The sequence below is a fragment of the Sceloporus occidentalis genome, unplaced genomic scaffold (assembly GCF_023333645.1).
Source record: "Sceloporus occidentalis isolate IW3139 unplaced genomic scaffold, rSceOcc1.0.p SCAF_28, whole genome shotgun sequence".
In the NCBI taxonomy this organism is placed as follows: domain Eukaryota; kingdom Metazoa; phylum Chordata; class Lepidosauria; order Squamata; family Phrynosomatidae; genus Sceloporus; species Sceloporus occidentalis.
In genome coordinates, this window is record NW_028317008.1 from 4,000,937 (window position 1) to 4,019,167 (window position 18,231).

At 41.1% G+C, this 18,231-nt stretch overlaps 1 protein-coding gene across 1 annotated transcript; it reads left to right on the forward strand.

Moving 5' to 3' along the window:
- The first annotated feature begins 3,064 nt into the window (after nt 1–3,064).
- LOC149299678 (NEDD4-binding protein 3-A-like) lies at nt 3,065–9,232 on the forward strand. Its single transcript, XM_089486002.1, has 4 exons — nt 3,065–3,382; nt 5,490–6,065; nt 7,412–7,669; nt 8,687–9,232. Exons 1-4 carry the CDS (start codon nt 3,065–3,067, stop codon nt 9,230–9,232), a joined length of 1,698 nt encoding a protein of 565 aa, XP_089342128.1.
- Nucleotides 9,233–18,231: the final 8,999 nt, after the last annotated feature.

Here is an 18,231-nt window from a genome sequence, read left to right on the forward strand (position 1 = left end):
AACTTTGTCTCAGTTGTACTGCTTTTATAGATACCCCTATCTATCTCAGGGTATATACTCAGGTGTGTGCATTGTGCTTAAAGCTAGTTTGTACAGTGACAATCCCCTGGTCAGAAGCCAGTTTTTGTTTTGGTTTATCTTCTCTTTCAATTGACTTTGGGATTTCTAGCCTCCTGTCTCCCTTTGTAATCACATGCAGATTATTTAAAACATTGCATTGGTTGTGAGTTTGTTCCCTAGTTTTTTTATGTTCGGTGGCAAGATTCCTTTTAATGTCTTCTTCCCTTCAAATGAAACGAACATGATGTATCTAGGACATGTGCTCACTTTTCTGTATGAAATCGTGTGGGTGGAATTCATCTGCCTGTGACTCAAAATGTGGGGGGGTTTTTTTGGTCTTACTTTTTTCCGTAACTAAACTCTAAGAATGGTGTATTTAAAGATAAATTGAATGCACTTGGGGAGATACGGCGTTCTAGTGGGTAAGTCGGAGTCTATGATGAATACAGTACTTTGGATGGGATTCATCAATCAGACTGATTGCTGATAATAGCCCATAAGTAATGATCTCTTTGCAAACCTCCCCATTTACCAACTTTGTCAAGACCAGATGGATGTTGATGTATGGCATGGCATTGCATAAAATCTGCCTTTAGGCTGCTGTTTGCTTGCCACCAACTGGAAATATCACTTAATATTTACTTAGCAACCAGAAAACAAATGCAAATATTAAATACAAATTGCCATGTGGCACTCAAAGGGTGTAACAGGATAAGTATGAATTTTCCAAAGAGGAGTGGATTCCTAGTAAAATATTTATTCCATTAAATCTACTGATACATCATGTCTTCCTGTCCTCATAAAACAGGTAGATATTGTCAGTCCAAGCCTAATTAATGCTAGTCCAGAGTGTTATTAATTTAGGGCGTTAGATTAGCTGACTACCCTGAATTTCCAGGAACGTTTAATCAGTCGAATTTCTGATATTCTTCTTACCGCTTGGCCCAACATTTAGGCGTCTGCAAATATTTTTTAAAAATTTGTCATTTCTGGCTTTGTTTCATTTTCATTTGTTTAATTTCATTGCTTTTGGTATTTTTTTGAAATTGTACACAAGATCATTGAGAATGTTTGCGGTTTCCATCTGGAACTGCATTTATGGGTAGGATAAGTCTAACATGCCAATAGAGATTTTTTTTTTCCCTTTGTCGTGGCTCAATACACAGGCAATAAATCAATCAATTGATATACTAGTAAGTGGGGACACTTTGCAAACAGGACATGTTTTGTTCTTTTATCCATTATATTACAGTTGGTTGTTGGAGGGGTGTTAAAAGATTGTTTGGAGGATCATTGCCCACATCCGCATTAAACTTTCCCCTACGTCTGTTTAGGACAATGTGCTGGTCTTTGTCTGCGATGTAGCATTCCACATATTCAGCAATTCCAGAGGCTTGGCACCATGCAGCTGCAGGATCTTTCTTGTGTGCATCAAAAGCAGTGTCTTTCTACAATGTTAACACTTTCTAGAGCAAGAAACCTATACAAACCTACACAAAAAAAAAGCAGCGCCGTAGAACCTGTTTCTATATGTTTAGGTTTCATATGCTTTTGTATCAAACTGTATTTGACATCAGATCACATTGGAGCATATGAGGTCCACCTTTGGGCTTCCATTTAGGAGACTCTTCTGGTAGTAAAATTTGGTTTTCTTGCATACTATGACAGTTATTTCTATATATACGTAGATTTTTAGATGCATTGTTCCACACACCTGCATCTTTCCCCCCTCCAGCTGGTGGTTGCCAGATACTGTCTGAAGTTCTATTACGGGAACATGTCTTTCTGGTGACTCAGCTGTGCTATGTAGAACAATCTCAGATCTCATGTCTTCCTCTAGGAAAAAAAATAATTATTGCTGCACTATGCAATACTTGAAAGTGTAACAAAAAAGGCCATTGTGAGGACAGGGATGTTATATTGATGACAGGCCATTACACTGTATTTGCTGAAATGTTTCAGTTGTTTCAACGTTAAAAACAACAACATTAGACAGTGAGCAATAGATTAGAATAATGTATTCACAGATAGTAAATTGCGGGTAATAAAATCTAGGGGAGAAGCAGACATGAGCAAAGCCGCTATCATGGGATTCCAACATGTACGGCTGTATGAGTACCCACTCTATAAAACCCTCCGCTGGCTCCCAATTACTTTTAGAATTAAGCTTAAAATCCTGGTACTGACATATAAGGCCATCCATAATACTGCTCCTCCATACATCTCTGACAGCATTAGCAAATACTCTCCTACTCGATCCTTACGTTCTTCCCATGGGCTAAGGCTCTCCTCCTCACTCATCACCTCTTCCTTTTCCCGTCTACAAGATTTCACTCAAGCTGCCCCATATCTCTGGAATCTACTTCCACAGAAGCTTCAGCATTCTCCCTCCCTCCCAACATTCAAGAAACATCTAAAAACCCACTTCTTCAGAGAAGCCGCACCATCTTAGCTGCTAGAACTTCCTTGTCATTGATACAACCCCCACAATACCTCTCACCTTTTCTCTGTGCCTTATGTTTGTCACCCCATTCCCTCAAGATTGTAAGCTTGCGCGCAGGGCTCTCTCCACCTATCGTATCGGTTTGTCTTAGTCTGTCAATTCTTGTCTTGTCATATCCCTTGAATATATGTATTGTATTAAGCGCTGCGTAAACTGTTGGCGCTATATAAATAAAAAAATAAATAAAAATATGAGGCCCAGTCCGGCAGTTGTTTACTTTTCTAACAAGGTGTGGGGCACGATGTCTAAATTGATACTGGCCTGATAATTCATGATGGTAGTCCTAGGCAGGAGTAGACATGGTGATGGTGGACACATAATCAGAGTTAAAATAGCCTTATATATGTATTTATTAATTTATTTTGTCTTTTTATGCAGACTCGCCAAGGCACCTGTTAATTCTTCATGGCAGCTGCACAGACAGTCAGTCTCACCTGTAACACTGGGAACCACCCCAGCTTCCAGTCTTTCACCCCTGACTCTGTCTCCTACAAGCACGACATGGGTAGCGTGGGTAGTTTGATTGAGAAGCACGACCTCTCGCCTGAAGATTTTAAATTGGATTTCCGGCCCCTTCAAGATTCCCACAGTCCAGGAAACTTCTTGAAGAGGGGGCTGCAACAGAGAGAGCTACTGAGTTATCTGAACATGGCAAAGAAAGACAGCAGAAACGCAAAGAAATTCCCATCGGGGGTGGGATTCAGGAGGGAGCACAGTGTGGATGGCGGGGAGAATGAGTACCCTGTCTCATACCATAAAGATCGACGGGGCACGGATTTTAGCAAGACATCCCTCCCTGAGAGAGGACGCTATGAAAAGGTCAGTACCTAATCTTTAAATTACGGCACTAGATGTATAGGCTTAGTCCTCAATGGTTATGTATAGACCCCAGCCATCCTCAATAACCCATAGTCTCTGCTATATTACTCCGACAGGTGAGATTAAGTATTTCAACTTCCGGACTTCATTGATCATATGCAGGGCCAACCTTAGCAGGTTTCCTTTGCATTTTGGAGAACAGGATACTGAACTGTAATTCTCATAATTTGGCTCTGAAATTGAATGCTGTGGTAAATTATGTTTTGAGTCCATGCTGATACATGTCATGTGCCTAAGAATAGTATCCATTCCCTGGACTAGCAATACTTTATGTCCAAAGGACAACTGTAAGGGGGACTGGGGGAAAATCGCTGTCGCCTTCCTTGTAACTGGGGAAAAAGGGTCTCCCTAAGAACTGTCCCACCAATCATGCCACGACACTCTAATTAGGATGCAAGAGAACGCACTTTATTGGGACTGGACAAAGTTTATATAGCCACTTTACCAGGGGAGAAGAAAAGACAATTACAGGAAACTGCAAAGGATTGGCATAACTAGCACATAACACAATGGCATGGATTACTTAATCCCTGTAAATCAATGCAAAATTGCAGTCCCAGTGATTTTCATAAAATAAGGCTTCAGCATTGGTTACAAGAACTAAACTATTGGAAGGGGAATAAAAAGGCACATTGTTAGAACCCACAGTTCAAGGCAGATGTGTAATGTCTGCTCAGCAGATTAGTGGAGTAGGCAAGGAGTATGTGTGCTGAAGCCTTGAGTAAAGCCAAGACATGTATTTTATTAATATTTACACTCAAAAACCATAGTTACTGCATTCATTCTGCTCCTCTTCGACATTGAATCTTTTTGCTGTGCATAATCGATAGCTATTTGAAAATATGGTAAACCATTGATTGTTACAGTCCTTGCTTCACCAGAATTAGCCTTTACGAATTACCCCTGATATACATTAGCTTGGGACTGTTGCTTTCATCCCTACCCTCAGCTTTCACGTCACCATACTTGCCAGTGGAAAAATTCCAACAACTACTGGCAGCTACACATACACAATACCGATATTCAGTTACTGTGCATATACCAAAGTATACTCATTATCTCACACCAGTGCCCATGTATTCGGAGCGGAGCTGCTTGTAAGTATGCATCACCATCAAATACCATTATTACATAGGAACAGCAGTATATATATATATATATATATATATATATATATATATATATATATATACACACACACCTTTTAGTTATATAGTATATACCTATAGCGATTGCTGACTTGCCGAGTGATAGACCATAATTTATTATGTAACAATAGTTTTATTTCAAAAACATTTATTATAAAAATCAATATACCTATTTTCCTTTCAAGGTATGTATTGGAGAAGGGTTTACATTGCTGGGTATATATCCTTTGGCAGGATGTATTCCAAAAGTATTGTGTTGCCCACAGGGCCGGCCCGACAATGGAGCCGAGTGGGGCAACCGCTCCAGGCGGCACTTTTGAAGTGCCTTTTTTTTTTTTTTTTTTTTAAAGCGAAAGAGAGAGAGAAAGGGGCGCCGAGTGGTTTTCGCTTACCAAGCCGTCAGTACCCGCTCGGCACCCCTCTCTCTCTCTCTCCTCTGCGGCGAGTCTCCCTGTTCGGTCTCAGTGCCGGCTTGTAATGCTGAGTTCCGGAAGATTAACTCATTTCCGCTGCTCAGCATTACAAGCCGGCACCGAGACCGAACAGGGAGACTCGCCGCAGAACTGCTGAAAGGTAAGTACAAGGGGGGGGGGGGTAAGGGTAGATAATAGGGAGGGAGGGAGAGGAAGGGTAGATGATGGAAAGGGGGGGCGGCAATTTTGTGAAGCAGACAGGACACCAATGAATGGAGATTCAACAATAAATAGTGTAAAGTTGTAACTTATTCGCCATAACCGCAAAGGATGTAAAACACTCATCAGGATCTTAATAGCGGCAACACCTTTATTTTACATCCTTTAGTACTGGGCTACTCTCAAGTCAATAAAACTCCCCCTTTTTTCTAAGTGAAGATGACTACAAGTAACTTGCCCCTAATTAAACAAGCTTTATCTTTGCAGTCTCGCTTTGGACCTTCTGCTTTGAAGCCATCAAATGTGAAGAATTTCATGTCCATGCAGAGTTTGTGCTCATCTGGTGGCCATAAATTATCTAAAAGTAACGGCAGCCTGAACACTCTGGGCAGTATGAGTACCCAACCCCATCATGGACCACTAAAGTCAAATAACCACTATATTAATCACCAGGAAAAAGAACGTGATGACGAAGAGGTGGAGAGCCTTTCTGACTCCAGGCAAAACTCAATAAACAGTTATAACACTTACAGTCCAGGATTTAGCGTAGCAAGGGGTCAGATAAGTGCTTCTATGGGACACATCAACCATATAGGAGGATCTTTGGATCGAGCTTCCCGGGTAATGCGAGACATGACATCTGGTGACAAAGCCTCACTCTCCTGCAAAAGCATGGCCACATTGAGCCGTCTACAGTGCTCAGGGGAGCCTCCACCACCATATGAGTACTCTCAGTCCGTTGAGGATGTGGCTCAGCAACTGGAGGAGAAACTCAATGAGAAAGGAGGGGAATTGAGGCAAATGAGAAGGAACCCAAATGACAACGAGGATCCTTTTACTCAGGTTGGTGATTACATAGATAACTATACCTAAAGAAGGCTCTTTAACGGGAAAATCTGTGGATCTTCACAGCCAATGGTTACATACAGGTGAAACCTACGCCAGTGTAAAAATCTGAAGGTGAAAGGTTCACAGTGAGTAGTTCAACTTCTGGATCATGTGGATTTGCTTTTTAAAAGCTGAATAGCACTGTTGAAAAAATGTTATCCAAATGTTTTTCATTTTGGTGAGCATAGCCTTTTGCCTTGCTCTCCTGACTCCAACATTAAAAACCACCTCCCAGGTAATAGAGACCTCCTACAAATTCATTACTCAAGGGAGTTGATGGTTGCTATAACAAAGTCACCGGATAACTAACAGGATTACTGTCTGTACTGTATCTCGGTCATCATACCTGGCCTCTGGAATTGGGAGATAGCAGAAACACTTGATTTAAAGAGGGTCTGTGTGGAGGAGGCTGAATATTTGTAGGGCAGGAGCTTAGTAGGAGAAAAAGATTAAAGAACAAGAATGCAGTGGGGGTATGCATTTTGTGATTAGTCAAGACTCATCCCCTTAACTCATCTCCTCCTGGTGCTCACAGTGGTGCGTCTTCCTTGTATATCAATATTTTGACCAGTATAACAAGATTCAATAATTGTAGATGTTTAGTTAACTGAACTACACAGCAACTAAAAAAGGTTAATAATAATGTCCTTAGAAGAGTAACGCACTCCCTTTTATAACATTTCATATAAATGCAAATTTAAAGATGAGTGACGTGTATTTTTCTCATGTTGTGTGTGTGTTAGAAAAATAGATATAGCAGTATTAGCCAGAGAGAGAGAGGTTGATGCCTTTTGCTGGCCAACAAAGAAAAATATGTAAAGTTATATCTATTACGTACACACTTATTCTTCTCATATACCATAATACAATATATATATATATATATATATATATATATATATATATATATATATATTTATTTATTTATTTTAATCATTTTTTCATAAATTACACAGTTTGCTCAATCACTTTTTCCTGTAAGGTAAGAATGGTAACTGGAATTGTGTAAAGTTTGGGCCTGTTCTGTTTCTTTGCTATTCATTAATTGTCTTCCTAAAATGTTATTACTGGCCCTCTAACATTTTGTGAAACCACATATAGAAATCTCTGTGCAACTACATATAGAAATCGCCTCGAGTCCAAACAAAATGTATGACTACTAAAATGTTCTTTCTTGCTCCTAAATTCTATGTAGATTCTTTTTTGCTTTGGGGAATATCCCATTTGTTTTCACCCCACAATGTGTCAGGAACCCATGTTACTAAAGTGTGTTCTTTGCTCACTTTCTACCTTGCCAACAGGTGTTTGAGGACAAGCGTCGGCTGTGGATGGAAGAACTAGATGAACTAAAGCAGATGTACATGTCAAAGCTCCAGCAGATCTCCCAGCAGGCCCTGCGCAGCCAACGAGCCCTGCAGTTGCAGCTGTATAAGGTGCAGCAGGAGAAGAAGCGTCTGCAGGAGGAGCTCAGCTCCTTGAGAGGGGAATATGAGGGACTGAGGCAAAAACAGTCCCAGACCGATAATTTGAACCCCAAACTAGAGGAGTCCAAGTGGGAGGTATGTAGCTCCATACGCAGAGACGTGCACAGAAATACGGATATAATCTACGGGTTATTGTGCAATAACATACTATAACATAAGTGGTTGTCAGGGTGCCACAATATTACGGTCTGCTTTGCTTAGGGCATTTGATTGAAGAGACATGAAATAAGGTTTGTTTATTATGAAGACTGATAGTGAACCCAGCATTTAATATAATTCTACATACACTGGAAGATAATGCATGATATGTGTGTTTGCAAAACCAGTGTATGCCTCTGCTATAACAGATGAGGACTGTGTGATTTACAGGAGGGTTCAGTTTCATTGCAATTTTGGAAAACAATAGGCTGTAAGACTGAATGAGCATCAGGTTTACCGTGTAGGCATATTTGACATAGATAGCGAGTTGAAAATAATATGGTACATTTTGAGGGGTAATGTTAAAATTGATCTGTCATCCACAAACAGGGTGGAATAATGTTGCTGAGAGTGGCGTGTGTGCCTACGATCCCCTATGGTCTTCACCATAATGCTACCTATACACATGCTGTCAGGGATGCTATTCGTGGACTATGCTAATACAATATACCACTTCTGTAATTTAAATGTCTAGTGCAATGCAGTGACACCTTGTCATTTTTATAATGTCAAGCAAGCTTTAAGATGAAGTCTTAGAGATTGAGGAACACTGCAATTGGCCAGCCTTTATTTGAATGAATCAGTGAAGAGGAAAAAGATAACATTTTGGTGTAATGTTTGAAAAGTGGTATTACCATTACATGAAACTGTCAAATTATCCAGCAGCAGGAGCGTTTCAAGAGTTGCTATAGTAATAAAGCAACAGGGGTTATTTATAAAAAGAAAAATGCAATTCTTCCATAGTGCCAAGCAATGTCTTATGCCTCCTACCTAAGTTACATAGTAACATAGTTCATAAGGTTGAAAAAAGACCAAAGTCCATCAAGTTCAACCTATATAAAGTTCTTGCTTTCCATGCCTACCACTAAATAGATTGTGCATTCTTCTCTATAGATCTCTCAGAAGGCGGGTGAGATTTCACTTCTCAAGCAACAGCTACGGGACTCTCAAGCAGAGATTTCACAGAAATTAGGGGAAGTCCTCACTCTGAAGACCCAACTGCGAGAGTCAAAAGCTGTAGCAAAGGAGAAAGAAAAAGAGAATGCAGAGCTCACTATGCGGCTCAGGGCTTTGGAGACACAAGAAGAGTTGTCAAAGGTGACAGGTAGCGGTCTGTGCTCTGAAAATGAGGACTCAAAGTCTCGGACTCCAAAGGAAACCTCGGAGGCCATAGATATAGAGAGGCTGAGGGCTGAATTGATGTTAGAGAGGCGCCAGAATGAGGCACAGATCCTGGATTTTGAGACTGAGAGGCAAGTTTGGAAGGAGGAAAAGAACAAAGTACTGAGGTACCAAAAGGAGATACAGGCTAGTTATCTGGAAATGTATCACCGCAACCAGACTCTAGAAAGACAGATTCAAGAGGTGAAGCACGCTTCTGGATATTCACCAAGCACACAACCAGTCTGGGTGGATGCTGTCGAATCTTGTGAGACTTGAAGCCGATTGTTCATGGTTTTCACATGCTGCTTTGAGAACTGAGCAAAGATGCCATTGGTTTGGGCTTTTATTTATGTGATGAGACAAAGTGAGGAGTTTTTATTCTCATCTTAAAGGAAACCACTGGGTTCAAGTGACAAGGTCTTTTGTGATGAAGAACGGGGACTTATGCCAACCTAAATCACTTTGACCATTTGAATTATTTGAAAATAGTCTTTATTATTATATTTGTCGTTTGTAATGAAGTAGAAAGTCATGGGTGATAGTACTCAGCAAATATAAGAGATGAATCTGCTCTTTATTCAGTTCACTTGCTATGAAGTGGAGTTTTCTCCATCATTAAAATATATGCACAAAAATGAACTCATGATTTAATGTATAGAAACTTACAGACTACACCCCAGCATTTACCAATTTGATTGAAAGGAGGGTTTTTTAAACTGCGGCAGCCCAATGGTGTTTGGATTTTATTTTAGTGACAAAGGGATGAAACACAAAAATGTATTGCTTTTTCGGACCATCTGTTCTCTGCTTTTTGCATCACTTTATCTTTGGTTGCTAATTTACTGTTTTCTACCTGGCTGTAAATATAATTATTTGATTTTGCACCAAAGCTGTTAGTGAGCTGTAAACAAGCATATTCTTATAGGGGCTTTTAGATATCATCATACATGTGTTTCATCCTGTACATGTTAGGTAATCAATACATTAATATTACGACCAAAGACAGCCGGTGCGGAGTGTGCTCAAAGTTGCATATCATTCCGTGATTTGGCCGGTCGGACGACAAATTACATTAAAATGAGTTCACTGCATTATTGTATCCATGAATCCTGGTTGTGGTTTATAGGATTTAATCTCAGGGGTGACCGGGTTAAGCCCGTATATGTGACAATGTTGGTTCCACCAGCCATGCCAAATGCTTATAGTATTTATTGTCTCACCTATAAAGGTGGCTGGACTAGCAGCTAAACGACATTTTAACAATAGGAATGCTATGGATTATTACTCTGGACAGAGAGCTTGACCAATAAAAAAAGGTTTATCTTACAACTATAATGATCTAATGATTAGCTTCCTTAATTATAAGTGGACTATGGATGTTCAGTCTAATTGCACACATGGCTCTATCCTGATGTTTGTGGCCGATGGATGTTTTGGGGGTTCTATCCATTTGTTTTAGACCTTGATTTCATAATTACAGAAATTGTCCTGCTTTAAAGGTGTACCCATTTTAGTGTTTCTAAGGGTTATATGAAGAATGTTTTGTCACAACAGAATGGGGCTTATTCACCAAAATGGGAGTTGTCAACAATGCTTGCAGTATTTTCTCTCTGACTTCACTGTATATTTGGGCTTCATCTCCAAGAAAAGCTTGAATGGCCCTGTATAAGGCATGGTCCAATCTGTGAGATGTATAAATTATGCAGGGTCAGCCCTTCTTGCAGAGAAGCTGTCATGGATGGCCCTTTATAATGCAACGTGAGCTGAAAGAAAAAGTCTTCTTGCCAACTTTAGTGAATAAACTTCAGTTTCTTTCTGCCCTTATGTACGAAATTATCAACACCTAAAACGACTTTGCGCCAGCTTCGCAGGAACAGAAAAGTGATTTTATTAGGCATCAAGAATTTTATTGCACTATAGGTCTCTCCCACTCTGTCCTTGGGGTGATATGTAACGTGGACAACAAAACTTTGTGCTAAGAAAATGAAAAGTCAAACTGAAAATAAGGAACATTCATTCTTTGTCATCATAAAAAAAACCCCCACCCATCGCGTTATACAGAAAAAGCTCCACTTTTTATACACTACACATGGAATATGCTAGAGGGAGATTACAATGCACTGTGAGCAAAGATCATTCTTGACATCTGGCTCTGCTTCTGTATATTGGGGAGGACTTACGGTGTCATTGGCAGATTTATTTTTGGGGACCCAGGCTGCAAAAGCCTCAGTCTGTGTGAAGTAAACTTCTATTTGTTTTGTTTGTTTTTATTATTAATATTTTCAAATGTGAACTGATTATTTGAAAACAATCACAAATAAATTGTTTTTTTATTTGTAATTTGAAAACAAATGGTAGTTCATTGTTCATTGACAAACAGAAATGTCTGTCAGCAAACGTTAAAAATCAAATGCATCACAAGAAGTAAAAATCTTATGGTGAGTAACAAAGTGCCAATGGTTTTACCGCTTGCTGCCCAAAATGTATGGCCCCAGCTCCGCAATTTAATGCAAGAGTGCTGATAATCTGCACTTTCATATTATAAGGTTTTAAATGCCTGAACTTCCATTAGGGCATTTCCTTTCCGGTAATGTAATCTCTGATGTGCCCCAATCAAGTCTCCAAGTAGGTCGCCTGATAAAAGCCCTGCCTCCTGATCACAGTGTGATCAGACACGGGGAAAATGCTGCAAATACAGGCTGTCACGGTAGCCTGAAGGAGTAAGAAAAACAAAAAGTGCACAGTGCTCCTTGGGCACAGGGAAAGCCCTCTAGTGATGTCATTGTGATATCACAAGGATTTCCCCGGTTTCACAAGATATCCCTGAGTGGGATCTTTTGTTATGCCGCACCGCTCTCTTGTAGAGGGGGCATTTAGGCAAAAAAATACTTTATTTAAAGGTACACTCATAGGTACAATATATATATATATATATTAATAACCCCAAGTCAGCTCTAGTGGTGGTTCAGAAACACACCAGGGGGCCTAACAAGACTTTTGGGCGCACGCACTTCAAGGTGCCAATCGGTGCTTACGAAGTACTTTAAATCCACTATTTGATGAATATACCACCTGGGACACCGGGGATTTATGCCAGCGATTCTGCCAATCTTCATTCGTGAAAACCACAGGATAACAACTTTTTGCTGAACTTGATACAATTGATACAAAGTTAAGTAGGGGGTACTAAGAAAAGTAAGTAAATTAATGTACATTTCCCTGCACTTGGGCAACCTTTGTTAACCCGGCCCCTGTTTCTGCTGACTTAATGGTGCATAACCAGAAAAATGTATTATTTGATTCCGATTAAAAGGATACAGATTTACTATCAACACATTTCGTACGTTTCCAAGGTTTTTTCATGCATGAGATGTGTTTGGCTGATCTAAGCAAATTGTTAACATAACAGGAATCCAAAAAACAGTTTCACGTGTATTTATTTTACAAATATGTTATGAAATGCTGGCATCATCACAAAATTAGAATTCCTAATTAAATGCTTTATTCCCAAACGCAGCTAGCTAGACATAGGCTAGAACTGCAGGAGAGACAGCTTACGTAATATGAAGTCTGTTCCTGAAATGGTTGTGACTCACAGAACATTTGTATTGTTTTTCTCTAGAACGTGCCCACGTCCTGTATTACAATTAAGTTGTCTGTCTGGATTTTTTTTTTTTTTTACACCACTTGCCGTATGGGTTGCATAGAATACATGCTGCAAGTTCCCACTTGTCACCGACAGCTGCAAAATCATGAAGATCTGAGACTGAACTGCAGTGGGTGGCACCAAAACTTGGCAACCATAGCAGAAACCAAGCCCGTCAGCTTGTGTCCCACCAAGAACACTGGGAATGTTTCATCATGTGCCCAAAAATGTTTGTTTGTTTGTCCATCTAATTCCTCCTTCGGGCAAACTAGAAATGCTTTTTGTTAATTGCTACTAATATTATTAGCAACTGAATACAGAATTGTAGTGTAGTATATGCTAGGCCACAGTTGGGTGACTAGGAAACGAAACCAACTGTCTTAAGCGTAAAACAATGTTTCTCTGTGGATTATGGATTTATAAATATATTATGGATGTTTTTCTGTAGGATGTTGATTTCCTGTCCCACAGAGCTTGCAATCCATGTGGAATTTCTACCACAGCATTTGTGACCTACATCGTTGACACTCTTGAAATCATAAGGTCTTGTGTCAGTTTCCTTTAGCTTACTAGATATTTTGGCCAGTTCATGGCAGTGTTTCTCATCACCTGGTACATATAAGCCACTGGGGTACTTCTGACACGGCCAGAGTATAATATATCTCATTGAATCTAAAAATATATTCAGTTTTATAGGGTGGAAAAACAGTTTGCAAGGGGTATCTAAAAATTATGGCTCACTTTTAATGGAAACGGACACTGATCCTTGACTGGGACTACCTAAGGTAGCTAACCTAGTCTGAGTGCTTTAGGAATGAAGCAGAAGGCATGACGCTTACATGAGGGAACGGCCACCTTCATAGCATTTAACATTTTAATCCTTTCATGTCCTTGTTAAGGTGGACCTTGGGTGCCAACAATATATCCCAAACATGGCAGCACGCTTTCCCCTCCTCAAAAATATTTTCTGTGGGTAGTGGGACTGCTGAACTCTCATCTCTCATGACCCTTAGTCTGAATGATGATGAGAGTTATGGGTGTTGTAGCCATTAAAATGAGTGCTGGAGTTTTACCTAGATTTTTGTGCATGCCTGGTAACTCTCCAGGTTTCTTCTCTCTTAAACAGGGAGCAGTGTTTGGATGAATTGGCTCCGCTGCCTACTCTTACACATGTCCTCCTCACTCCTCATCCACTAAAGGCTGTGTGGGGCTAACTCAACCTATAAGCAACAAGCCCTGCCAAATGTGTGACTAGCTCTGCTCCTTCATGAAGACACTACATCAAAAGGGGAGAGCCCCTGGAAGCATACCCTATGAAGTTCCCATGTAGGAGCACTTTTTTTGGGATACCACCATACCTTTTTCCATATTCAGCTGGGGACTGGAAGCTCATTACATAGAATTAACCTGCTGCAAGATTTTTCCATGTACTCATTTACATGGTCAGCTATAGTAAATAGTGAGTTTTTTTTGTGCTGGCACCCTTTTGTTCACATAATTATTGTTGGATTAATTTGGTTTAACCTAATTAAGAACATATCTCAGAATAAATGTAAATTAAATATAAGACATGCCTTGTTTTGAGCAATTAATCTACGGGCAATATATTAACTCAAGCCCTAGAAATTACTGTTGGGCCCCTTTCTCTTCCTTAAATCTAATGTAACATGAGATATTGATTGTACCTGGGAGAAACCTCCATTACCTACTTACCCTTCCCTAACTTTGACCTATGTAATGTATTGTAGGTAAGGTTCTGTTTATCTGCCTTCCAAAACTCTCATAGGAGCCACGTACAGACATATATTATGTGTAGTAAATTTAATCAAGAATAAGTTTAGAATCTTTATTTATTTGCCTCCGACAATAAGCAGAAGTAGTTTAAGGTTATTCTAACATTACATTTACTAAATGGCTGACCCAGAGGAAGGCAAAGAAAAACCCAGAGGAAGGCAAAGAAAAAACCCAGATGAAACTACAGCCAATTATGTTTCATAAGGGGAAAAGATGTATTCCTTCCTGACCCCAAGTTTGGCGATCGGTTATTCTCCCTGGATCAATCACATTGGAGTATATAATCCTGTATATATTTACAAGGAAGAAGCATTTTCTTGCTTCTAGAGCTTACAACTACACAATCAAGCAGACATGTGTCACAAGCTCTTGCTGCCGACATCTTTTGTGAGCGCTTGCCGCCATCTGCTGCATGCTCTGCAAACATCTGCTGCATGCTCTGCAAACATCTGCTGCCTGCACTGCAAATATCTCCTGCCGCAGACATCTACCATATGCTCTGCAAACATCTTCTGCCTGCTCCTGCCGCAGACATCTGCCCAAGAGCCCCTGCTGCATGTTCCTGCAAAAGACACCTGCCGCAAGCCAATGCTGCAGACATCTTTCACCTGCTGTGAAACATCTGCTGCCTGCACCTGCCGCACACATCTGCTGCCTGTTCCTGCCGCACACATCTGCTGCCTGTTCCTGCCGCACACATCTGCTGCCTGTTCCTGCCGCACACATCTGCTGCCTGTTCCTGCCGTAGACATCTGCTGCATGATCCACAGACATCTGCCAAGTGTTTTGCCGCTGCAGACATCTGTCGCATTTTCTTGCCTCAGACGTTTAACTCATGCTGAAGACATCCACCACCTGTGCTGCAAACATCTGCTGCGTACTCTGCAAACACCTGCAGCGTACCCCTGCCGGAGTCATCTACCATGTGCTCTGCAAACATCTGCCGCTTGCTCGTGCCGTGAGCCTCTGCCGCAGACACCTGCTATGAGCAACTGCCAAAGACATCTGCCACCTGCTCTGAAAACATCTGGTATGTACTCCTGCCACCGACTTCTGCCACCTTCTCTGCAAACACCTGCAGCGTATCCTTGCCGCACACATCTACCATGTGCTCTACAAACATCTGTCACCTGCTCGTGCCACAGACATCTGCCGGGAATCCCTGCCACAGACAACTGCCACGAGCAAGCTGCCCCAGACATCTGTCTCCTGGTCCTGCTCTGCAAACATCTGCTGCCTGTATCTGCCACCGACATATACCACATGCTTCTGCCGCATACTCTTCATATATAACTGCTTTATGCTCCTACTGGAAGCATCTGTTCCACCAAAGACATTTACCATCTAGCATGTGCTCTGCAAACATGCAAGTTGCTGCTGCAGACATCTGCCGCCGGCTTTGCGAAGATATGCTGCCTGCTCCTGCCACAAAGTCACATCACAGACATCTGTCACCTGCTCTGCAAACATCGGTCGCATGTTCCTACCGCAGACATGTGCCACAAGCTTCTGCCGCATGCTCTGCAAATATCCGCTGTGTGCTCCTATTGCAGACATCTGAAATGAGCTCCTGCCAAACGCATCTGCCACCTGCTCTGCAAACACCTGCTGCATGCTCTGCATGCCACAAGTGCTTGTCAGAGGCTTTTGTCACATGCTCCTCACATGCACATGGGAGACTGCTTTTGTGATGTCATCCAGTGCCCCCCCACCCCAATACATTTTTATGAGGTTAAAGTGAGAATTCAGAAATCAGGGCAACCAGCTGAAATTTCAAAAGTGCCAAAAATCTACAAAGCTCCTCAAATATGCTAAGCAGTTACAGCAACATATTTGACAAAATATTTATGGAACCAATTCCTATACACAAACATACGTACAAGGTAACAACTATATATAACATACAAAATATTGATACCTGCCTGCAAAACATACAGTATTACCCAGCTAAGATAACAATCTAAGATTGATGACACAATAGAAAGCATGAGGTCCCTGTTTGTAGAGCATATAATGGAACTCACTGAGCTTACATTGTCATTTGCAGAAGAATATCAATATATAAAAAGGATCTTTGTCCACAAGACTTACAAAGTAATATAAAGGATAAAATGAAAATATTGAGCATCTTGCACATAGTTACCCGCTCTTTTACGCCTTTCTGGACTCACAGATAACATGAAAGCTCGAAGAACAATTGGGATGAAAATCATATTGATGATTAACAGAATTCTTCCCTGTAGTTTGTGGGATGTATAAACTCCTGGAAGGGATCTGATTGCTCATACATCTCCCACACAGAGCAACACTTCACCTGTGGTGGTCAGCAATATGTGAAAATGTTATATGTACTGGAAACCTCCTTTTGTCGTGAAATATCTAGCAATGCAAGCAGCAGGAACCTCTTCTGATGGACCCCCGGTCAACCACTCCTTATATAAAAAAATAGAAATGCACTTAATAGAAATAAAATAAGGCTCATGAGCTTTTTGAAATCTAGAACAACCTTCAGCCTTCCTTCATTTTGACCTTCAGCCAGGATGATGATGATGAGGGTACAAATAAAGCTAAACCGAGCAATGTCTCACTTGCCCTGCCATACCTCCCAACTTCTAGCCTCGACAAGTCCGGATACCAGGGGCTGAAGCTTTTACCACTACTGTGCATGCGCACATTGCTGCGCAGGTGCAGTATGCATTCTCCCGAAAAGTGAGACAGAGATTGAGACAGCAGGGTAGTGGCAAAATCGGGACTGTCCCGCGCAAAGCTGGACAGTTGGGAGGCATGACGTCCAGGAATAACTTGAATACCGAGAAGTACACAGAGCCGCTGGAAGAGAATTTGTACGCCTAGAAGTGTCAGCAAAAACCCATCCCACGGTTTTGGTTTTATTGGTTTCTGTAAATTTGTAAATACAAAATCCCTAACCATTTGTTAGATGAGTAAGAGTATTGTCTTTCCCCGACAGACCATTTTCTCCTGTGGGATCATTACTTCACAACTAAATATTAACTAGATCTGAGCGGCCAAGTACATGTATTAAATATGTCTGATATTACCTCCCACGTATCTTCAGATCCTGTGCTCTCGTATGCAGCTACCAAGTGAATTCACAGGACTCTATGCTGCAAAAAGTATAACAAAGTCTACCGAGCCGGTGTCTCACGTGGATCAACTGCCGTCGTTAAAGACACAGGGCTGGCTTTCATCCCCAGTCCAGTCCTGCTCTTAACGAGGGGCTGTTGGGAGGTACAGGTAGCATGATAATTAAACAGATAAATGCCAGGTATGTTATTTTCACTTATGACTGTTAGACAGATCCCTGCATCCTAGTCTATAAGTGATGGCCTGCATCAGCTTCTTATCACATGATGTTGCGCGATAATATCAGCAAGATACAAAGCCTTCCGTTCATTCTCCCGTCTCAATGCGCCAGTGTGTATTGCCACTCGGTGGGCAGACGAGGCACTGCACGTTGTATCTTTATTAATGAACTGGCGCACTTTGTAATGGCGAGACACAAATGTAATATTGTCTCTAATTGGCCTTCCACTCATTTCATGTTTCTGGTTTTGCTTTACGTGTTAGCTAGTAACGTAAAGCAGACTTCGGCTTTAATCAAAGATTTAGCAACACGACACACACCCCGCTTTTATGTTACAATAAAAAAACACCGCTCACTCGTAGTTCCATACAAAAGCCAGGGCCAGAAGATGACTTCCGCTTTAGACCGGAACCAGATGTTCCGACCATTAGCCAATAGCGAGACGGCTCGAAGTGTGCGTGCTGTCATTCTGGAGGGCTGTTTGTTTAGACTCACACTCGGGGAGAGGAG